Source organism: Perca fluviatilis, chromosome 1, assembly GCF_010015445.1.
Source record: "Perca fluviatilis chromosome 1, GENO_Pfluv_1.0, whole genome shotgun sequence".
NCBI lineage: Eukaryota > Metazoa > Chordata > Actinopteri > Perciformes > Percidae > Perca > Perca fluviatilis.
In genome coordinates, this window is record NC_053112.1 from 12,009,343 (window position 1) to 12,030,684 (window position 21,342).

Sequence of the window (21,342 nt, forward strand, 5' to 3'; positions counted from 1 at the left end):
AATGAAGCTCATCCACAAAAATATGCACCCAAGCTCCGGTAGTGGACACAGAATGAATTTATTACAAACAAAGACTTGTGGATCAATCCACAGCGCCACTCAATCTGAACTCATAATGTGGGAAAGTGGACCTGGTAAATACAAACCATTTCATTTTAGAGAAGTAACAAGGACACACACACACACACACACACATCTCATTTTCTTTTTATACGAACATACAGAGTGGCCTGTGAGAGACACACACACACACACAGACACACACACATCTCATTTTCTTTTAATAAGAACATACAGAGTGGCCTGTGAAACACACACACACACAGACAGACAGACAGACACATAGACACACACACACACACACACACACACACACACAATTTCCTCTCATTCAGCTACAGTGATTTCATTGAATGCTGAGTGCTGCTGCTGAAGTGTAAACCAGCAGCTGCTTTCAAAGTCTGAGACTTTTTTTTTTTTTATCCTTACCAGTAGTGGGGCTGAAACAAAGTAAAGCTTGGCCTAAGCAGCTCAACTTAAAGCTGTACTGTGTCAGATTTAAAGGCCCAATGTGTAGGGATTTCTCCCATCTAGCGTTGAGATCATATATCGCAATCAACTCTCTCGCACCACGCAGTTCAAAGTACGTATTACAGCTACGGTAGCCTTCACGCTTCAAAAAGCTGGTCTCTTGCTCCTTTTTCTTTTTCTGGACGAAGAAGAAGTTCCTGCTCCTGTTCCTGAAATTTGGATTTTGAATACGTGTGGTCCTCCACGTTTCCTTCTTCAAACTTGCCGGGGGCCGGGAAGCGACGATACCCATTAGCAGCATTAGCAGCACCTGTGAGTTCATCACATGACAGCGAAAACGCGAAAGACGGAGCAGTATGTCCTGTATGTTCGTTACCGGCTAACGTATTTCAAGATGGCGCATGAATATGGAGCGTCTACCCCAGTTCATGCGATTGCAAATGTAAAATTTCAAGCCAAAAGGAATACTTGGAATTGATGGTGGAGGTAAATATTCATGAAAAAGAACAAGTTTGTGAACAACACAGATTTTGATAATGAACAGCTAAACACGTTACACACTGGACCTTTAACAAGAACTAGAAGTACAGCTGAGGCTGAAGGGAATCAAGTGTTTAGATATTTCCCGGTCATTATCTGAAGTATTAAAAAAGGATATTTTTATTTTGACCTGTGGGTTGCACTAGATGACAAAAATCTTTAGACAACATCCTCATGGCACCGGAGCTGACCAGCTAACCAACTGGCGTCAACATTTATATTGCCAGGTCGCTAGGGTAACTTAAAATAGTTGGCTGCCATTACAGTAAGTAAGAAAGTAGTAAAGTCAAAACCTCTATGTTCTGATAGCAGTAGCTTGCACCAGCTAGTAAAACAGCAGTATAACAGCAAAAGTAGCAGGGAACGCTTCAAACAATATACCACGAGCATGGAACTTGTGCGTCAGAGATTTGATATGAGAATACAGGGCGTTAAAGCTCGCCACGCTTAATGTTTTGCATCAATTGTTGCCTTCAAGTTTGTTCTTATGTTGTGAGAAGAGTCCAGATTAACCACGCTGTGTTGTGATAATTTTCTTTGCTTTCTGACATAAATCTCTGACTCAGCACTACAATTGCACCACAGGCCTCCAACAGACACATGAGCTCAGTCTAGTGGAGAAAATGACACTTAATTCACTTGTGAGCTTGTAGCAGAGACGTAGAAAGAGACTACAGAAGCGAGATAGAGACAGAATTAAAGACACAGACTCAAATAGCAGACAAAGCCAAGTGTTTTCTGAGATTTTCCAGAGGAAGACATTTCCCTTAGACCTGAATGGATGGCTTGCCTATTAAAGGTGCTCTAAGCGATGTCACGCGTTTTTTGGGCTACATTTTTTGTCACATACAGCAAACATCTCCTCGCTATCCGCTGCCTGTCCCCTGAACACACTGTAAAAAACACAGTCTCTGTAGACAGCCCAGGCTCCACAAACGCCAACAAAAACAAACTGTGCCAACCTGCACCACCAAACATAACAAATAGTCTTACAGCATTCCAGCCAATAACAACAAGAAGGATTTGGGGGTGGGCGGTTGGGGGGGGGGGGGGTTAGTGCGCGGAAACACGGAAGGGAGGGAGAGGGAACGGGATGAGGAGGAGGGAGGGGCGAGCTAGCCTCCGTTTTATTTGACAATACTTCGAACGTCAACAAGAAGTGCCGTCACCCAACATCGCTTAGAGCACCTTTAAGCAAATCTCCAACACTGTTTTCCCTCTCTCTCTCTCTATTTTTTCTGCCTCTTTCTCTCTAGTTGGTTCTAAATTATTGCCAGGCCCCCACCAGGAGCTCATGTGATGTCTGCTTATATGGAAAGGTAGGAAGTGCAGAAAAGATAACATTTGTTTCGATCACATTCGTTCTCCCTCTCACAGGAATCATGTACTGTATGCCAGCTGGCTTCATCCCTGGAGAGAAAATGCTGTTCCTTATGTATGGGAAATAAACACAAATCCAAGCTGTTACATACACACGCTTCATAAACGCCCAAATGCAAACAAACAATGATGCACATCCATACTATATTTGCTGCATTCCTTCTCCCGCCTTTATAGCCCTCTTAAACACTAGCTATTGAATCTTTCCCTGTTCAACTACCCACCTTTATCGCTTTCCATCAATATACCTTTCATACTCTTTACTGTATCTCTCCATCCTTTCATTTGTCACCTTTTCACTGCCTCGCACTGTCCTCTTATCTGTCTGTATCTGCTGGTTCCCTGATGCTTTTTTCTTCTTCCTCTATCTCTGCTTCAATGAATTCCAGCCAGTCAGTCATAGCTCTGCTTTTTCCACGCGCTCAGTCTAACTCTTTTCACTCTGCGGTGCCACTACTTACAGAAATATAAACTCTGTGTTTGGGGAGTTTGAGTGTAAGTCACACAATGCCCTCACTGGAAGTGTTGCTCTTTAAAGGTCCCGTGGCATGAACATTTCACTTTATGAGTTCCCCCAGCCTGCCTATGGTCCCCCAGTGGCTAGAAATGGTGATAGGTGTAAACCGAGCCCTGGGTATCCTGCTCTGCCTTTGAGAAAATGAAAGCTCAGATGGGCCGATCTGGAATCTTCTCCTTATGAGGTCATAAGGAGGAAGGTTACCTCCCCTTTCTCTGCTTTGCCCACCCAGAGAATCTGGCCCACCCATGAGAGAGAGACATCATGGCTTTCAAAGAGCAAAGTGGCAGTTGGTCAAGGCCACACCCCCACCCTCCACCTTGCCCCCCTCTCCTCCTCAATAGCTACAGACACAGAAATGGCACATCCTAAGGAAAGCTCATTGTAGGACTGGCTCTAGTGGCTGTAATTTTGCACCAAGGCTTAAAGCATCCAAAAAGTACCATGTCATGGGATCTTTAAGAAGCTTGACATGCAGTGTCTGCTGAGCGGGGGGGCAGCTAACAGAGTGTACAGATTGCACTGTAATCTAAACTCCTGCCATTTCGCATAGCTACGATTTGTGTGTTTGTTTGTGTATACACTATGTTGGATATAATAGACAAACACTACACAAAACTCCCATGAGTCTCGCAGACGTAGTCCTACATAACCTAGAGTAGAGCAAGCCGTCTTAACAGGAACCCGTAACGTGTAAAACAAACCTTTAACTCCTTCAGCACTGAACGCTACACCCGTCTGACATTGGTTCACCTCTCTCACAGCGGATTTATAGGTTCTTTCATCCATCCATCCACCCATCCATCTTCGTCCGCTTATCCCGGGGTCGGGTCGCAGGGGCAGCAGCTCCAGCTCCAGCAGGGGCCCATCAAACTTCCCTTTCCCGAGCCACATTGACTAGCTCTGACTGTGGGATCCCGAGGCGTTCCCAGGCCAGGTTGGAGATATAATCCCTCCAACTAGTCCTGCGTCTTCCCCGAGGCCTCCTCCCAGGTTCTATCAGATCTTTCTAAATCAATGTGTTATCTCTGGTCACACCAACAGCCTCAAAACCCCTTGACAGGTTCACAGTAAAGGAAGTCTTACTTCTGTAGATCTATGTGTTGTTGTCTCTGCTGTGGTGGGACTCTACATGTAAAATCACTTAGATTTCTATAGAGTTTCATCACCACAACCTCCCTCAGGGCTTGGTAGGCTACATCTTATTTGCACTATGTTTACTCCTGTTTTTTCAAGCACTGTTAAAGAGCCGATATGATAAAAAAAAAAAAAAATTCTGGGACTTGGGGTGTTATTTTGTGTCTCTGGTGCTTCCACACGCATACAAACTTGGAAAAAAAACCATCCAGGGTTTCTGAATGTATCCTGCCTTCAGTCTCCGGGGGAGCTGTTCAAAATCGGCAAGGCTTTTTACGTCACTACAACACACACTAGTTCAACATAATCTACAGAAGAACTACTTACATGTCCCTGTTCTGCAGGTATTCCACACAAAGTTGGAAGTGCGCCCTCGTTTAGAAGAAGTCTCCCGGCTAATCCTGCCTTGTACTAACTGAAGTTGTAGAAACAAACAGCTATCTATCTGATATGATCCTTACCTAGCTACTGCGCATGTGCTGTGTTACAGCTGTGTTAAGATTTTAGAGCAGTGAGAGATCTCACTCTGTAGCTAAAACAGAGACCTGAACACACAGGGTGAAAAGAGGAGCTGCAGCAATGTGCAGTACAACAAAAATATGGTGTTTTTTTTTTTTTTTTAATTAAACTATGTAAACCTATTCTGGTACAACCTCAAAATACAATTATGAACCAACAGTGTCCAACAATTCTTACACAAATGTGTCTGGGGCAGAATGTGTCACACCTGCATCAGAAAAAAAGTAGTAGTAGTAGTAGTAAATAGTAGTAAATCTGGCCCTTAATGTCGGATCCAGCCTGCCATGCGCTACCTGAGACTGTTTTGAACTTGTCGGGAGTATTTTGTCGATTCATAGCTGAATCAATCACCGACCAATGGAAATGGAAAACTTGTCCATGTTTTCTTTATAGCCCAAACATGCGAGTTTGAATGATTAAATGATGATGGATTAAGATATTAAAAAGGACTTTGTGGAGATAATCCACAAACTTGAACTCTCATCAGTCACACCGTAAAAAAAGGATATGGGCTGGAGACCATGCGGATGCACCAGCTCCGAGGACACGTTGTCTGCTTGAGGCAGAAGAAGACCACAGGAGCCAGCTCAGGGTAGGGCACGACCAACACGCTGGTATCACTGCTTTCATCCTCATCCTTATCTTCGTCATCATCCCGCTCACACACCACCACCCCCTCCTCCACCTTCTCAATCCTCTCTTGGTGAATAACCCCTTCCTCCTCTATTTCCTCCTCTTTCTCCTCCTTTTTCTCGGGACATGGGAGGCGGTGCGGGGAGGGCCTGCGGGGCGAGGAGGAAGTGACGACGTCATCGCTATCGCCCCTGGCTATGGTTGTTGCTACCCTGGAGATTGTTTCCGCTGACGGTGTTGTTGCAACGCTGGGGCCCTCCTCCTCCTCGCTCGTCATGGCAACGCGACGGTCTGCGATGAGAGACACAGAAGACAGAGAGAGAGAGAGAGAGAGAGCGAGAACAATTTCAATTTAGAAACCACTTTTTAGTGACCGTCAACAGTCACAGCTCGGCTGACAAAATCATTATTTTATTGTAGTGACATCTGACCTCTACAAATCAACATACTGTACATGCAGGTTAAGGGCAAGACCTGTGCTGATTCTTTGGCTATAAAATGAGTGATCACACAGAAGGCTGTCTAAACTTCGTGATCAGCGAAACAGCTGGTTACCGTACCGAGTGACAGCCCATTACACCTCATCGTTCTGTCATCACCCATACTGTGTTGTAACGCGGCCAAATTCTCATTTAAATATTTTGTTGTCAGACAACAGAACAAGCATGTAATAAGTTATTTAATCGTGTCTGATAATACCTGCTGAGATGCCGTGATTAAATCTTTTTTTTCTAACCGTTGTGTCTGACAAAATCTGCTTTAATAAAGGCCATTGATAACAGCTCTGCCGTGCATTTCGAATGATCGCAGCGAAGGTTTGAGGCGACCCAAAAAAAAGTTCTTCTTAACTTTACTGCCGTACAGGCCCTGACCCTCAACTGGACTGGCTCGCGTCATTGTTTTTCAAAAGCTCAGTTTTTCTCGTACACTCTGAAACACCAAGCCAGCGTTTAAGATTGATCTAATAAACTGGTTTAGAAAAGTTCAGTGTTAGGGTGCAAAAAATGCTGTTTTAGATAGATAGATGGATAGATACTTTATTGATCCCCAGGGGGAAATTCAAAGTCCCAGTAGCTTATAGACATCACACACAACATAGGCCTACACATGCATCATTAACAGGATGATAGAATAACAAATCCACATGAATAATATGGACAATAAAAGAAAAGATACTGAATAAAAAATCCACATGAATGTACTAAGGGATAAGGGTATAAGCATGAGATGCTTGCAGTGACAGGGCAGGGACTGACCCTGTGATTCAGTATGCATGGTAAGGTGCTCTATGGCAGTGTGTGTCATGGTGGTAGTGCAAATAAGTCCAATAGTGCAAGGATAAAGTCTAGAGCCCAGCATTAAATATGGACAATATAAGAGAATAATGTAGACATACTAATATAAAAACTATAGCAGTACAAGGATAAAGTTTTAAAAAAGAAAAGTCTTAGTCTGAAAAGGAGGGCTAAAAATGAAGAGAATAAGATGCATTTACAAGTTTAACCAGCTTAGTGTGGACTTACTCTAAGGTTTCTTTGGTATAAACTTTGGTGAACTAGTGCATTTATGCAAGTAAATACCAGAAACACTGCTTTAAGTTATTTTGGTGATAAACCATCCAATCTCCTATGTTTGACTTGTTGCACTAAACTCAAAGACAATTTAACAAGGGACCCAGATGACATGCATCATTTTGCAAATATATATTTTTTTAAGTCTGATCACTGAAAGAACCAACATACAGAGGTAGAGAGGTTGTAGCAGAACAGAGTTGGGGGAGGAGAATTCAGTGGTTTAGTCAAAGGCTTAGTGTTGAGAGGAATCAATACTGTGGAGTTAGAGAGAGAATAGAAAAGGAGCAGGGCTCGCGATACGACTGAGTGGCAACTGCCCATGGATTCCCAATGAGTGAGCCGGAGCGCACAATTCCCAAAAAAAGCTACTGAAAGCTCAAGTCCACTTCAGGCATAGACAAAAGCCTTCAGAGGTCCTCAAAGTAGGCCGTGTTCATTTGAGTTGCAATATCTGTTGGCTTTCAGGTCATTTGTATGACCACGAAGGAAAGGAAAGTGAAATTGTGTTTATCACACGGGCAATATGGAATCAATTTGTCAGTGGCCAAGGAAGTGCAGCATCACCTGCGGCAAAGCTTACAGTTACATCTTTGGATCAGAAGGAAGAAAGCCAGCTAATTAGAGCAGAGACACAAGGGAAATATCTTGTCAGGAGGAATACAGAATCCTTACAATGAAAAGATAAGGACTGTTTTCTTCCCGAGGGAAAATGTTGGGCTGCTGCACAACAATTTCCCTCGCAACTGTGTTGCAGTACAAAGCAGGAAGAGAGTGCAAATATAAAATATCAATAAAGATGCAATATAACTTATCAATAAACAGATAGCCAAAAGACAAAATATGCACAATTACAAATACATTATACAAATGTATGTTACGTAATATACAATGTTCATCAACGTTAGGATGCATAAATACTCAAATCTCAAGTTGCTTCTTGGTAGGGATGTGAATCTTCACTGGTCTCACGATTCGATAACAATTCAACGATTCAAATGAACACGATGCGTCACCTCCTCAGTATTATATATTGCTACACGTGGTTTTCATCAACAAATTCAAGAGGTCAGAAATATATGAATTCCCCTTTTTCTTGTATCTGCTCTTAAAAAAAAAGACACTTCCTGAATGTAGCGGAGTCTGAACACAGTATGGAGTTATATTCCTATCTTTAATCAAGAGCGCATTCTTTCAATTTGAGAGCATTTCTCACTGATATTACGTTCAGATTTTGTAATAATTTCCCTCAAAACCTTGCTCTCACACTCAAATAGTCACTGCTCGCGCTTGGATTTGCTCTGCTTGCACTCAAACTTTCTGCTTGGACTCAGATATGTTGTTGTTTGGACAGATTTCCTGCTCTCAGCTTTGAACCTTCTCCCTGCACTCAGGCTGATTCTGCTCACTTGCAAAGTTTCTGCTCTCGGATTTCACCTGCGCGCTTGGATTTTTTGTGTGTTATAACCCTATCAAAAGTCAACAACCAATAGAATGCCAGCTGTAGTGTTGACCAATGAAATGATCCCAACCCCGTTGAGGGTGCGTTCAGTTTACTTTAGAACGTCTGTTGAGGGCGGCTGCACTGTAACCTGACTGTAACGATAGTTACGTTATTGTAACTCCAGATTCTATGAGTATAGGCGTAGCCCTCTAAGCCACGCTATGGGTTTATCCCTTCGCGCATGCGCAGTCGTGAAGATTTTCTTTCCCGCCCTTGCGTGCCGCACGGGCTTCAACTACGTCCGCAAATACTGTATAAAAACAGGGCGGACCCGTTGCTCTGCTCCCAACATCAGCTTTTTCTTCAGCTAATACAGTAGGAGCCCGGGGCCGAATCTTAGAGGGTGCGCCCTATACTCATAGAATCTGGAGTTACAATAGCGTAACTATCGTTCTGTTTAGTTATAGGCTTAGCCCTCTAAGCCACGCTATGGGTTAGGGGGAAGCTGATGTAGTCAATGCCACCTGCGACAGATCCCACAAAGTGGAACATAGACTATAGACTATTTTCCCTTACTGTCACTTATCTCTCATGTGCCGCCATGGCAACGACCTGTTAGCTGGCTGAAAGCCCAAAGCCGAGAATCGCAGGCGTGCATGATTGATGAGGGAAATACATGATTGATAATATGGGGCGCCCGAGTTCCTCCCAGACACCAGAGTGGGGGGAGGGAGGGGCGGGAAAAACATAAAGCGGCACATGTCGTGATTGTATAATAGTGACAAAAACATATACATATGTACATAATATATACAATTATACATACGACGGGGCCTCAATCGTCGTTGTGAGAAGAGAGGACCCGAGTGAGTCAGGGAGGGCTCAGACACATCCCGCAAATAGAAGCGGATGAAAGGGCATGGAGATGCCCAAGAGGCCGCAACACAGATTTCAGCCACTGACATGCCTCTGAACAGGGCTGTCGATGCAGACAGAGCCCCGGGTAGAGTGTGCCCGAATGCCCTGGGGGGCACCGCCCCTCCGTGTTATAGGCCTGGGTGATAGCCTCGCACAGCCAGTGGGACAGAAGCGTTGTTTCGCAGGGCCGCCCTTGGGAGTGTTCCCTGTAGTGAACAAACAGCTGCCGTGTCCGCCTTATGGCCGCCGTGCGTAAAACATACTGAGATAACGCACGCACGGGCACAATCTGTGGGAAGCCTCCTCCGCGTCGTTGTTATGGAGGGGGGAAAAACCCTGGAGGGAAAAACCCTCGACCGAAAGAATTTGTTAAAATTTTTGGTGTGAAGGAAGGGTTGGGCTGTAGGGTGGCTGCGCTCCCGTCCCCTCTGATCGAGAGACAGGATGGCGATACTGACAGCGCACATAAATTCGCTCACTTCGCTTAGCTGATGTCAGTGCAAGGAGGGCCGCCGTTTTAGAGACAGCAACCTGAGAGGGGCTTGTGCCAGGGGCTCGAAAGGGGGCTTCCCCAGAGCTTCGAAGTACCAGGGCCAGATCCCATTGGGGCGTGAGAGAACGCCGGGGGGTTTCTGCCGTCGGACCCCTTTCAAAAATCGTTTAACTACGGGGTGCGCAAAACCGTTCTCTCTCCCATAGCCTTGGCAAGATGAAATGGCCCGCGTAGGCTTTGACCGTGGATGGGGCCAAGTCGTTATCTACCAGTGTTTGGAGATAAGTCAGTACGACGGGCAGGGGCGCGCGATATGGGGTCTGACTCCCTCTCTGTGCACCAGCGCTGGAAGCGGACCAGCCGGCGCCCGTAAAACGCTGTTGTAGAGGGGCTCGCGCTCTGAATGGTGCGCACCGACGGAGTGGCAAGCCTAACCTCTGCAAGCGTTCCCGCTCAGCAGCCAGCCCCACAGACGCTGGGTTATCACCGGGGGTGGGCTATCGCGCCGTCCAGCTGTGACAGGCGCGTCCTCTTGCCACGGCAATTGCCAGGGGGAGCCGCCAGCAGCTGGACCAGCGTCGGGGAACCAGGATGCGTTTGCGCTCCGGTGCCACCAGGATGACCGACAGGCCTTCCTCCTGGAGTACGTTCCAGGGCGAGGCGGATCAGAGGGACCGGGGGGAAAGCGTAAAGGAGGGTTCTGGGCCAAGGATGGTGGGAGAAAGCGTCCGCGCCCAGGGGTGGGTTGTCCCGTGAGCTCAAGGAAAACCACAGAGCGCACTGTGTGTTTTCTCGTGAGGCGAACAGGTCCACCTCCGCTTCCCCGAACCTGCTCCACAGCTTCCGAACGATAGTGGGATTCAATTTCCACTCGTTGTGAGAGGGTCCCCCCCTCGACATTAGGTCTGCCGCCCGGTTTAGTATCCCGGGGATGTGGACGGCCCTGAGGGACAGCAGATGACTGTGAGACCACAGCAGGAGGCTCCTGGCTATTTCCAATAGCCGGGCCGCGTCTGCGCCGCCCTGGCGATTTATGAACGCCCGCTGCTGTGACATTGTCTGTCTGCACCACCACATGTCTCCCTGCTACGCCGGGCGAAGTGCTTCAAGACCTTCAGCACCGTGGACAGCTCCAGGCAGTTTATGTGTGGGAGGGGAGGAGGGGGCCATTCCCCTCCCACCACCTGTGATTGCGACATTCCTCCCCAGCCAGTGAGGGACGCATCTGTGTATACTGTCACGTATGACGTCACTCTGCCCAAGGGAACCCAGCTGACAGGGTCTGGGGGTTTCCCCAGTATGACAGGTCTGACTGCAGAGAGGGAGGGATAGTCAGCATTCGCCACTTGTGGCGTATGCGGGTCAGCAGCTGAACGGAACCACCTCTGGATTTTCCTCATGTGGAGAAGCCCCAGGGGTACTACCATGTAGCCCGCGGACATCATGCCCAGAAGGCGCATGATAGACAAGCGCTGACACCTTTGCTGGCGTGGTGCGCGACAGGAGAAAGCAGCGTTTCTTGGCCTCGGCGTTGACAGCCTGGCCCTCATAACAATCGAGTTTAGCTTTACGCCCAGATAAACTATCGATTGTGGGGAAACAATGCGCTTTTCTGCCAGTTTATGGCGAAACCGAGTGTCTGCAGGTGCTGCAGGACTGACACGGTGTGTAAGCGCCCGCCGTTTCCCGAGAGGAGCCAGGATGAGCAAATCGTCCAGATAAAACAGGACTCTGGCGCCTTTTTCCCACGGCTGAAGTGCCGTCTCCATGCACTTGGAAAAAGTACGAGGGGCCAGTGAGTAACCGATGGCAGTCGGTTGTACTGAAAATGAGCCCCTTGGAAAAAGAAGCGCGGAATTTCCTGTGTCTGGGGATGACTTGGATGTGAAAGTAAAGCGTCTTTCAGATCCACGGACGTAAACCACTCTTGGTGGCGCCGCATTCCAACACATGTTTGATAGTCAACATGTGGAATGGACGTACCATGACGCACCGGTTGAACTGGGACAAGTCGGGGATGGGCGAAACCCGCCTGACTTTTGGAGTGAGAAAGTATCGGGAGTAAAACCCTCGTTCTCCTCCCGGAGGAACTCGGAAATTGCTCCTTTTGAGAGCAGTTCCCGTAATTCGCGTCATGGCGTCTGATTCCGCCTGGGACGACACAGTTGTCTCCAACACGCCCCAAAGCGGGGGAGGCGAACTGGTAGTGTAACCCGTGATATCAGTTTTGACATCCACGAGTCCATGTGTGTCAGTCTGATCCATGCGGCGCTGTGCTCTGAGGCCGGTAGCGCATGTCTGTGTTTGTTTACAGACATAGCTAGCAGGAAGCGCCAAGCCCGTCCGCTGGCGAGGCGGTGGGTAGAAACGTGTCGCCCCGCCCATGGTAGGCCCTGTCGAGAAGGGTGGCGGGTCATCGTCGTCCTCATCCCGCTGGCATAGCCAGGGGAAGAAGGAGAACTAGCGGCGCTAAGTGTAGCGGCATGGCGTTTGCCCCGCTGTCTGCATGGTGACAGAGCGGTGCAGCCCCGCGAGCAGTGGTGACCTGGTGTGTGTTTGTGCTTGTGTGGGGAACATCTGTCATATTATCAGCGTAATGTTCGTTTGGGAACAAGGGCTGCTAGGTTGAGGGAAACTGCTCTTTAGAAAGACTTGAGTGGCCCTTAAAGGGCCGTGTGTTTCCGGTTTTCAACCATGGAGGGACAGACGTTCCCCGCGCCCATCATTACCACCGTCGCCGCTGCTTGGTGGGTGGCTCGGGAGCGGGTTAGACCAGGTGGGGGACCGCTTTCATGGTCCGCCCGACCCCGTAAAGCCTGCCGGTGGCTGACTGTTGGTGCGAGGCGGAAGGTCGAAGCCTGGGGAGGCGCAGCCGCAGCAGAGAGCTGTGGGGCGTTTCCTCTTATGGCGGTTGGTGGCGGTGGCGCTGATGTTGGCGCCGCCTTCCAGGAAGCCAGCTGTCGAAGCCGCTCTGCTTCTTCGGCTGCCTGGTGGAGGTGGGAAGTGGCTGTCTGTAAACGAGGTCCAAATAGTCCATCGGGAGCTATGGGACCGTACAGTAGCTTCGCGCCTGACCTCCGTGGGTAGCTGGGACATGTGGAGCCAGATATTTCGCTGGGCCACAGTCTGCGCCACGCCTGGATCCTCGACAAGCGCCACAGTGGTCGCCGTGGTGAGGGTGAGGATGGCGGTCATAGCGCGTACCGATCTCCGTAGCTAGCTCCGGAGGAAGCGCCTCGGGTTGGTGGCCATGGCGGAGACGGCGGAGGCTAGCAAGGCTATGTTGTTTTGCCCGCTAAGCCCTGGGCTGCACACTGGTGAGACCGGTCAGTGACTGAGCAAACCTGGTGGATGTGGGACGGGGGTCGGCTTCCGGTGGCCGAAGAAGGTAGCCCGGAAGCAGGATCGACGCCAGGCTCTGCTCCAGAGGGGGACCCGAAGGAAAACCTGCCTCTGTGTCGCCATGAACCCGTGTGAACGGGGCATAGCGAGACTGGCGCCCTCAGTTTCCCTGGCTGAGAGAGGCCTCCTCCACCGAACGGCCGAGGCTCCGTGGAAGCGGCCAGAGCGGGGCCCCCGTTTGGGCGGCTCCTGAGAATAGATGTCACCGCTCAGGAGGCGCGGCGAGGGGGCTGGAGGCTCCGCTGGAAGCGCTATGCCCCTCTGGTCCGCCGCTCTTTTATGATCTCCGGCAGGTCCATAAAAAGAGCCTTGGTGGTGGAGGGTGGAGCCACCTGCGGCAGAGGGAAGACCGCTGAGGCGGTGCCCCTGGCCGTTCTGGGGACTGGGAGAGCCGTAGCGAAAGGCGTCGATCCCAGTCTCCAGATCCAGTCCTCCCAGTGGAGAGGAAGGAAACCCGGTGAGAGAGTGCGTCGTTGCGAGGCGAGTCATCAGACTTCGTGCCCGTCGCGGCGCTCTCTTCAGCGGTTCCAGGGCGTCGACGGTGTCGCGTCCGGTCCGCCCAGCTGCCGTCCCCTCTCCGTCGACCTCAAAGGCCAGAAAGCTCCGCCCGCCCGTTGAAGCTCTTTAGAAGGCAGGCGGGAGCAGGGCAGGAGGCGTCGGAGGTGAGAGCCTTGCCGGGTGGGGGCCGAGGCAGGTCGCGAGCGGGGTGGAGGTCGGCCGGAAGATGTAGCCGGTCCGGCAGGTGGGGCAGAGGCGGGGCCCCGCTGGAGCTGGTAGTCTTCATTACCTTCTTCATAACTGCTCTTGCTTGAAGAAAAGTGGGAGCAGAACAACGGGTCCGCCCTGTTTTTATACAGTATTTGGGAGCGTAGTTGAAGCCCCGTGCGACCGCAAGGGCGGGAAAGAAAAATCTTCACGCGACTGCGGCGAAGGGATAAACCCATAGCGTGGCTTAGAGGGCGAAGCCTATCCGAAATAGAACCAAGTTTATATATCCCCGCGCCGTTTATGGCTTATTATAAGTATATGTCAACAATGTGCACAGAATGGTCGACGCACTTTCACCTGCACCCGTCAGGAAACGGGAGAAAGCTTTGAAGTGGGACGTGTAAAGTTATGTCCACAACTGCAGGGTGAGTAACATAACGTAAGCACCTAGCTAGCTAGCTAGCATATGGCCTAGCTTGATGTCCAGAAACAAATAGAGGTGGTTTAATGTACCTAAATAATGATCAATGATTACCAAATTTCTCTCTCATATTGCTCCTCATAACCACTGAAAACTGTCAAAAAATCTAACCCAAAGTCAATTATTATGGACGTTATGTGACTGATAACGATTGATATCTGATTGATCATTGTTTAGGTACATTAAGTTACCACGTTAAGCTTTTCACGTTAAAGCGTTAGAATGTCCCGGCTGCTGTTGGGGAAACTGTAGTCTATAACTTCCTGAAGCGACCGATCGTCCATTTTGCCCCTTTACATAATAAATATGGCTATGAAATGGAACATGAAATACATAAATGAGGCAATACATATATAGGCATTAGTCATTATAGTTCAGTAGCCTAAATACATATGTTTTACTTATATTTATTTCCGGGGACTTTTATTTATTCCGTCTATTTATATACACGTTATATTCAAAGGAAGTTTAGTTATCTCACAGGCTCAGACTAAAAGCAGCAGCAAGCCTGCCTGACATCAGTGCATAGCATATCACTGCAAAGTAAATAAAATATGAATAAATCACGCAGCGCGGTAGATTCCCAGGTCAGCTAGGCGGTGCGCCAGCTCTGCAAGACGGACCAGAGTCAGTCAGCACCGGGGAGCGAACCGGGACCAAGCTCACAGGGCTGGTAGCTAGCTGCTAGCTAGCTGCAGCAGCTAATATTAGAATATTAGACCCAGCACCGGAGGTCTGTCCCCATGATTTAATACGAAATCAAATAACCATTTGTTTTTAATACCTGTTTATGAAATGAAAATCAAATGAACGAAAAATACACGCGTCTGTTAAGTACAATTTCACCACTAATAAAACAGATCTAGAGATGATATGCTATTTGCAACTAAAAGTAATTTTTTAATTAATACAAAGCAAACTGAGCAGAAAGAACAAGTATTTTGTTGGTTTGTTTCTCTTCTTCCAGGTGTGACTTAAGTACCCGTTGAGCTGCATCACAGCTGCACTATGTGCATGGACCTGTGCCAGTCAGCACATCACTCACCTGTGTGCAGAGGACAGCACAGTAGCACAAACCAAGAAGGTAGTCTGATAATAATGCAATTGTAAAAATAAATAATAAAGTAAAAACATACCTTATGTTTCTTGCTTAAATTCACGGGTGCACAAGGCCTGGGAGAAAAACTGATGTCCACAAACAACAGAGAGGTAAGGTAAGATGTAATGTGTTAAACAAGCTATGTACACCTAATATATACGTGTTGATGTCTATGAATCTGTCTTTAATAGGACACTATACAAAGACAAAGTGGAGAGTTCCTGGATCGGTCTGTCCTCAAAGTGCCAGAGATCTACAAGGACTTCACCCTTTTCTGCACCATCAGCGTATAATCAAAGTGATAAAAGAGAGAACAAATTATTGTTTTCTCTGTTGACATGAATAGGTGCCTGTAATGTCTGTCCATATATTCAATCAATTCAATAAATGTTGATAAGTATCACTGCTATTTCTTAAATCATTGTAGTTTTTCAGAGCAATAAGATACAGATTATTAAAACCATGTTCACATTTGCAACAAATTAAAACCCTATCAAGGCAAATTGTTTTCATGCTCCATAACATTTATAAAAAATAAAAACAGTACAATTAAATTTACCAGAGCTGACACTTGGTAAATAGCTTTAATTTACCTTGTCAAAACAATGAGTAATTCATAACAAATTGCACAATATTTGACACAAAACCTTAAAAGTGTATGGTTCATACTACGGTGAAGCAGTACAATGTGCCTATAGGATTAACTGTAGCAGGACATTGATATTGGCAAACAGATGACCCAGGTTCAGGTGAGTTTGTGGCAGGGTTATGAATAAAGATAAGATAAGCAGTGTTCACAAGAGGGAGTTCAGGTATGGCAAATAAGAAAATAAATAAATAGGAGGTATGTACAACTAGTAGAAGAAAATTAACTAACAAGATTAAGGTAAAGTTTTGAGGTGGCAAGCTAAAGTATAGTCAATAGCATGGAGTCAAGTCAACAGTGTACACCAGAATAATATATACTGTGATTAAGTAATGATACTTACTGTTGTCTGTACTAATATAACACAAAAAATAATACAGTGTTTGATGCAGTATGGAGAACAACCAAGTCCCATATGACCCAAGGCTTTAAGTGTAGCTGTTGATGATGTTCACTACAAACAAAACTTGCAGATGGTTGTAGTCTGTAGCCAGTCATACAGTAGGTGTCTGAAGCAGATGGTTGTAGTCTGTAGCCAGCCATACAGCAGGTAGATCTGGAGCAGATGGTTGTAGTCTGTAGCCAGACATACAGCAGGTAGATCTGGACAGATGGTTGTAGTCTGTAGCCAGCCATACAGCAGGTAGATCTGGAGTAGCAGGGTGAATTCTAGCTATCATGGGTTGGTGATATGACACACAGATCAACAGGGGTCAAACCCCTCAGCCCCACCTTGATGAAAAGAAGTAAAACAAAATACTTGTTTTTCAGTTCAGTTTGCTTTGTATCAATTAAACAAAACTGCTATTTAAGGACAATAAGACCATACTTCTAGATCTGTTTTATTATAGTGATAAAATGGAACGTATACATTCTATGTTTTTTCAACTAATGTTATATGAAGGAATGAAAAATTTGATGAACAACAAACAACAGTGATGCAAAACTGACACAAACAATCCAGTTTCTTGTGTTCTTTCAGTTATATTACAGTTTATGTTTTACTACTGGCTCTAACATGAAATTAGCCAAACCCAGGAACATGGTTAACCAAACGAGGAAAAAATACAAAGTAGGGTCATCACATATACACACACTGTCGTCATATATGCGTTCAATCTAGCTAGCTATACAATAAAGAACATATATTTGTTTCTGGACATCAAGCTAGGCTATATGCTACGCCATATGCTAGCTAGCTAGCTAGGTGCTTAAGTTATGTTACTCACCCGCGTAGTTGTGGACATAACTTCATACGTCCCACTTCAAAGCTTTCTCCCGTTTCCTGCGGGTGCAGGTGAAAGTGCGTCGACCATTCTGTGCACATTGTTGACATATACTTATAATAAAGCCATAAACGGCGCGGGGATATATAAACTTGGTTACAGTCAGGTTACAGTGCAGCCGCCCTCAACAGACGTTCTAAAGTAAAATGAACGCACCCTCAACGGGGTTGGGATCATTTCATTGGTCAACACTACAGCTGGCATTCTATTGGTTGTTGACTTTTGATAGGGTTATAACACACAAAAAATCCAAGCGCGCAGGTGAAATCCGAGAGCAGAAACTTTGCAAGTGAGCAGAATCAGCCTGAGTGCGAGGAGAAGGTTCAAAGCTGAGAGCAGGAAATCTGTCCAAACAACAACATATCTGAGTCCAAGCAGAAAGTTTGAGTGCAAGCAGAGCAAATCCAAGCGCGAGCACAAACTTTGAGCACAAGCAGAGAAAATCCAAGCGCGAGCAGTGACTATTTGAGTGTGAGAGCAAGGTTTTGAGGGTAATTATTACAAAATCTGAACGTAATATCAGTGAGAAATGCTCTCAAATTGAAAGAATGCGCTCTTGATTAAAGATAGGAATATAACTCCATAACACAGCAAATAACAGACAAAAGGCAAAAACTAAAAAGAGCAGCGAACGGAAAATCTAAAAGTTACGTCATTATCAATCAACCAATTAGACTTTATTTATATAGCACTTTTCATACATACATACATGTTGCACAAAGTGCTTCATACAATTAAGGAAATAATCCATTATGGTCACAAATCTCCATCAACTGCAAGATGCTATCCTATCAATATGGGCCAACATTTCTAGAGAATACTTCCAGCCCCTTGTTGAATCAATGCCACGAAGAATTAAGGCAGTTCTGAAGGCGAAAGGGTGTCAAACACGGCATTAGTAAGGTGTTCCTAATAATCCTTTAGGTGAGTGTATAGCTATGTGTGTACGAATCAAATGTCAAGTCCAGGTTAATGCATATGGTGAAAATGTAGTCGATGATTATTTCCATGCTATTGCACACAGTGTCCCATAAGACTGAAAGTTGTAATGATTGTAATCCAGGACCGAACGGAAAGCACCCCATGTCTCTGCTGCCCATGTCTTCACATCAAAAGTTTTCGTTCGTTGCTGTATCAGAGCAGGGACTAAAAGAGTTTTTAATGCAAGAAATGTCAGCATCTGGCAGAGAAATCATCACGTCAAATGTTATGTGAAATAACATAACATGGTGGTTTCAGCAGCAAAGTAATATGATTCCTACAAGTGAAAGAAAAAGATGAACACAACTCGGAAACAAAAACAAGCAACGTGTGGAGTGAAAATGACAACAAATAAATATATATAAAAACAGAATGTTAAAGCTACATTGTGTAAGAATTTCTCCCATCTAGCGGTGAAATTCTATATGACAACCAACTGAATATTACTTTCTAGCCCCTCCCATTCCGAGCGCGTTTTAACTCCTACGGTGGCCAAGAAGGAGTGTTCCTTCCAGTGTAATAATAGTTTTACGTTTTCGTTATTTTGGTACCATTTCATTGCTAACATCAGCTATCAGGTTCCCAAACGAATGCAAGCTAATGTTAGTAAATTATCAGCGTGATCCTCCATCTTCAACAGGCTTTCAAATCTGCTGACAGATCAAGTAATCTCCCCCTGTTAGTGGCATTCGTCACGGTGCCGCTGAGTGTAAAAGTGTAAAAGTGCAAAAGGCGGAGGTATGTCCCTCTTTGGCTAACGTATTTTAAAGATGGAGGCGCTACATGGCAATTGCCCTATTAACTTACTGTACATTGTAGCTTGTTTCGCCGCTGACAACTGCAGCGTCCTTGCTAAATACTGGACCAATGTCAGAGATTGTTGTTCCCATTAGTCACTTAGACACAAAAACATAGGAAAAAAGGGTTGAAAAAAAATGGTAGTTACTCTTTAAAGAACATTAAATGTCAGACATGAATGTTTTCTCAAGAATCATTCAACTACATTATGCTTAGTTTCACAGCCCTGCTTCAAGACTAAGCAACAGCAGGTATGTATGTGATTATCTGCCAATGCAAGGCTGTGGACAGAGTATTTGTGTTTTCTTTATTTTCAGAATAGGGCCCTGGGCATACTGCCCGAAAACCTACTAACAAAGTAATGTAAGATGTTGAAGTGATCTAGACAGGGAAGTGGTAGAAAACAACTACAAAGAAAGTGAATCTGGCCAGCCTTTTCTTATTAAAACATCCTTTTGCAAAGTAGAGGAGTCGTGACACATTGCTACTCATTAGGGCCAGTGGGACAGGCTAGCTGCTGTTTACTGTCTGCAGTAACACATTGCTTTGGCTTCACTGCTGTGTTTGCAGCTGTGAATGGTCCTACAGCGAGAGCAAGTAAAGTACTTTGAATCGTGAATGTGTCCAAAAGTCTCAAAACTTCTGTGCCTTTGTTGGGGAGTTAATAATTTGTACTACTTTTTAGACACAGAGGGACTTTAACAAGTGATTGCTCTGTGCATTTGAGTCTCTGCACCATCGATTAACTAAATAATGTAGTCATTTGCTGCCCTGTTTTACTCTGGATTTCTGCATATCTCTGCCTATTCCGTGCACATTGGCTGGTGCACACAGCGTGACAAAACAGACCTTTTTCCCGGCAGACATGTCGACATGTCATAGTAGGAAAAGCACAGGCGTATTCAAAACCATTAATGATGGCTGCATTCCACTTAGGAGAGGTCCTGGTATTGTGCATACTGACTCCCTGAAACAGCTTACTGGGACACTTGATGGAATTGAGCCATTGTTAAGGTTATCAATTTCAGCTGTGCTTTTCCTACTACGACAAGTCAACATGTCTGCTATGAAAAAAAGGTCCATGGCCTCCATGTACCTGAAGGTGATACTGAACATGTCACAGAACACAAACAGCCAATGAGACACCATCAGACGAGGAGGAGTGGGGTCATTTTGGCTGTTCACCTTCACGGTTGTTTTAAATGGACTCATGGTGGATATTAGAGGCAAGATAACTGTTCATCAGGATAGCAATAAAGTGTGATTTCAAAATCATTTCAAGCGACTTCAAATCTTTCTCAATCACCATCAGATTAAAATGATATATGTCTGGGAGAAAACAGAAAGAAAAGTTGAAGAGGATCCAGGCGATAATCCAGTAGTAAGTCACGCAGAGTAAGGGGAAAACAAATAAATAAAAAAATTCAAGTGGGATTCAATTTACGTCCAATATTGTCACACATGTATGGGCCGTAGTTTCAGAGGTGCGTGAGTTAATTAAATTGCTATATCTGGGAACAGAAATCCATATTTTGGAGGAGCAGTGAACCCACAGCACAAGAAACTCAATGGTCAGTCAAAAGTTAATTATCAAATTCCCCTATCATTAACCCTGAGGTGAGGTTCACTGGAGACGTAATGTATGATGGGCATGGCTCCTATTAATCTGTCAGAGCTATAATAATAACAATGCAGGCTATAATATGATAATAATGATCTCAGTCTTGGAAACATAAAAAACAAAGTCTTAAAAGAGGTTAAATGCTACTCCGGTAGAACAGGGTTTTTAGTGGTTAGAGGAACAGGAGGAATAATATCCCTTTTTATTATCGTAGAATCACATATTCAAAACAAATGTCAACAGATTCCCAAAAGTCAAAGGGCTATGCCAAAAATATGTCATTATTAAATGATAAAGAGGAAGAGAACACACACGTCAACATTACTGCCACTGCCAGTGACCTAAAAAACAAATAAATAATTTAGAAGAACATTAAGGTCTACGTGCAGATCCGCCACCTTGTTAAATCTGAACTAATGATCCATGTTACTGAATCACACTGTTGAATAAAAGCCATAATTTCCCAAGGAAAACAGGCAGTAGCTGTTAAACAATGTTTTATTATTTTTACGCCAAGTAAATTACACATTATTGCAAAGGTGGGACAAAATCATTGTTTTTAAAGTCACAGTAGTGACTACATTTTAAGGTTTAAGCGCTAAACAAGTTATTGTTTAGCAATTGTAGAACTACTTTT

The 21,342-nt window shown here is 45.6% G+C and overlaps 1 protein-coding gene across 1 annotated transcript in view; it reads right to left on the reverse strand.

Annotated features, from left to right (window-relative positions):
- The window catches only part of LOC120566952 (voltage-dependent T-type calcium channel subunit alpha-1I-like), a 345,248-nt gene that overhangs the window by 241,312 nt on the left and 82,594 nt on the right, over window positions 1-21,342 (reverse strand). The window contains 1 exon segment of the mRNA XM_039813684.1: window positions 5,134-5,548. Within this exon segment, the coding sequence (XP_039669618.1) occupies window positions 5,134-5,534 (401 nt within the window). The 5' untranslated portion in view covers window positions 5,535-5,548.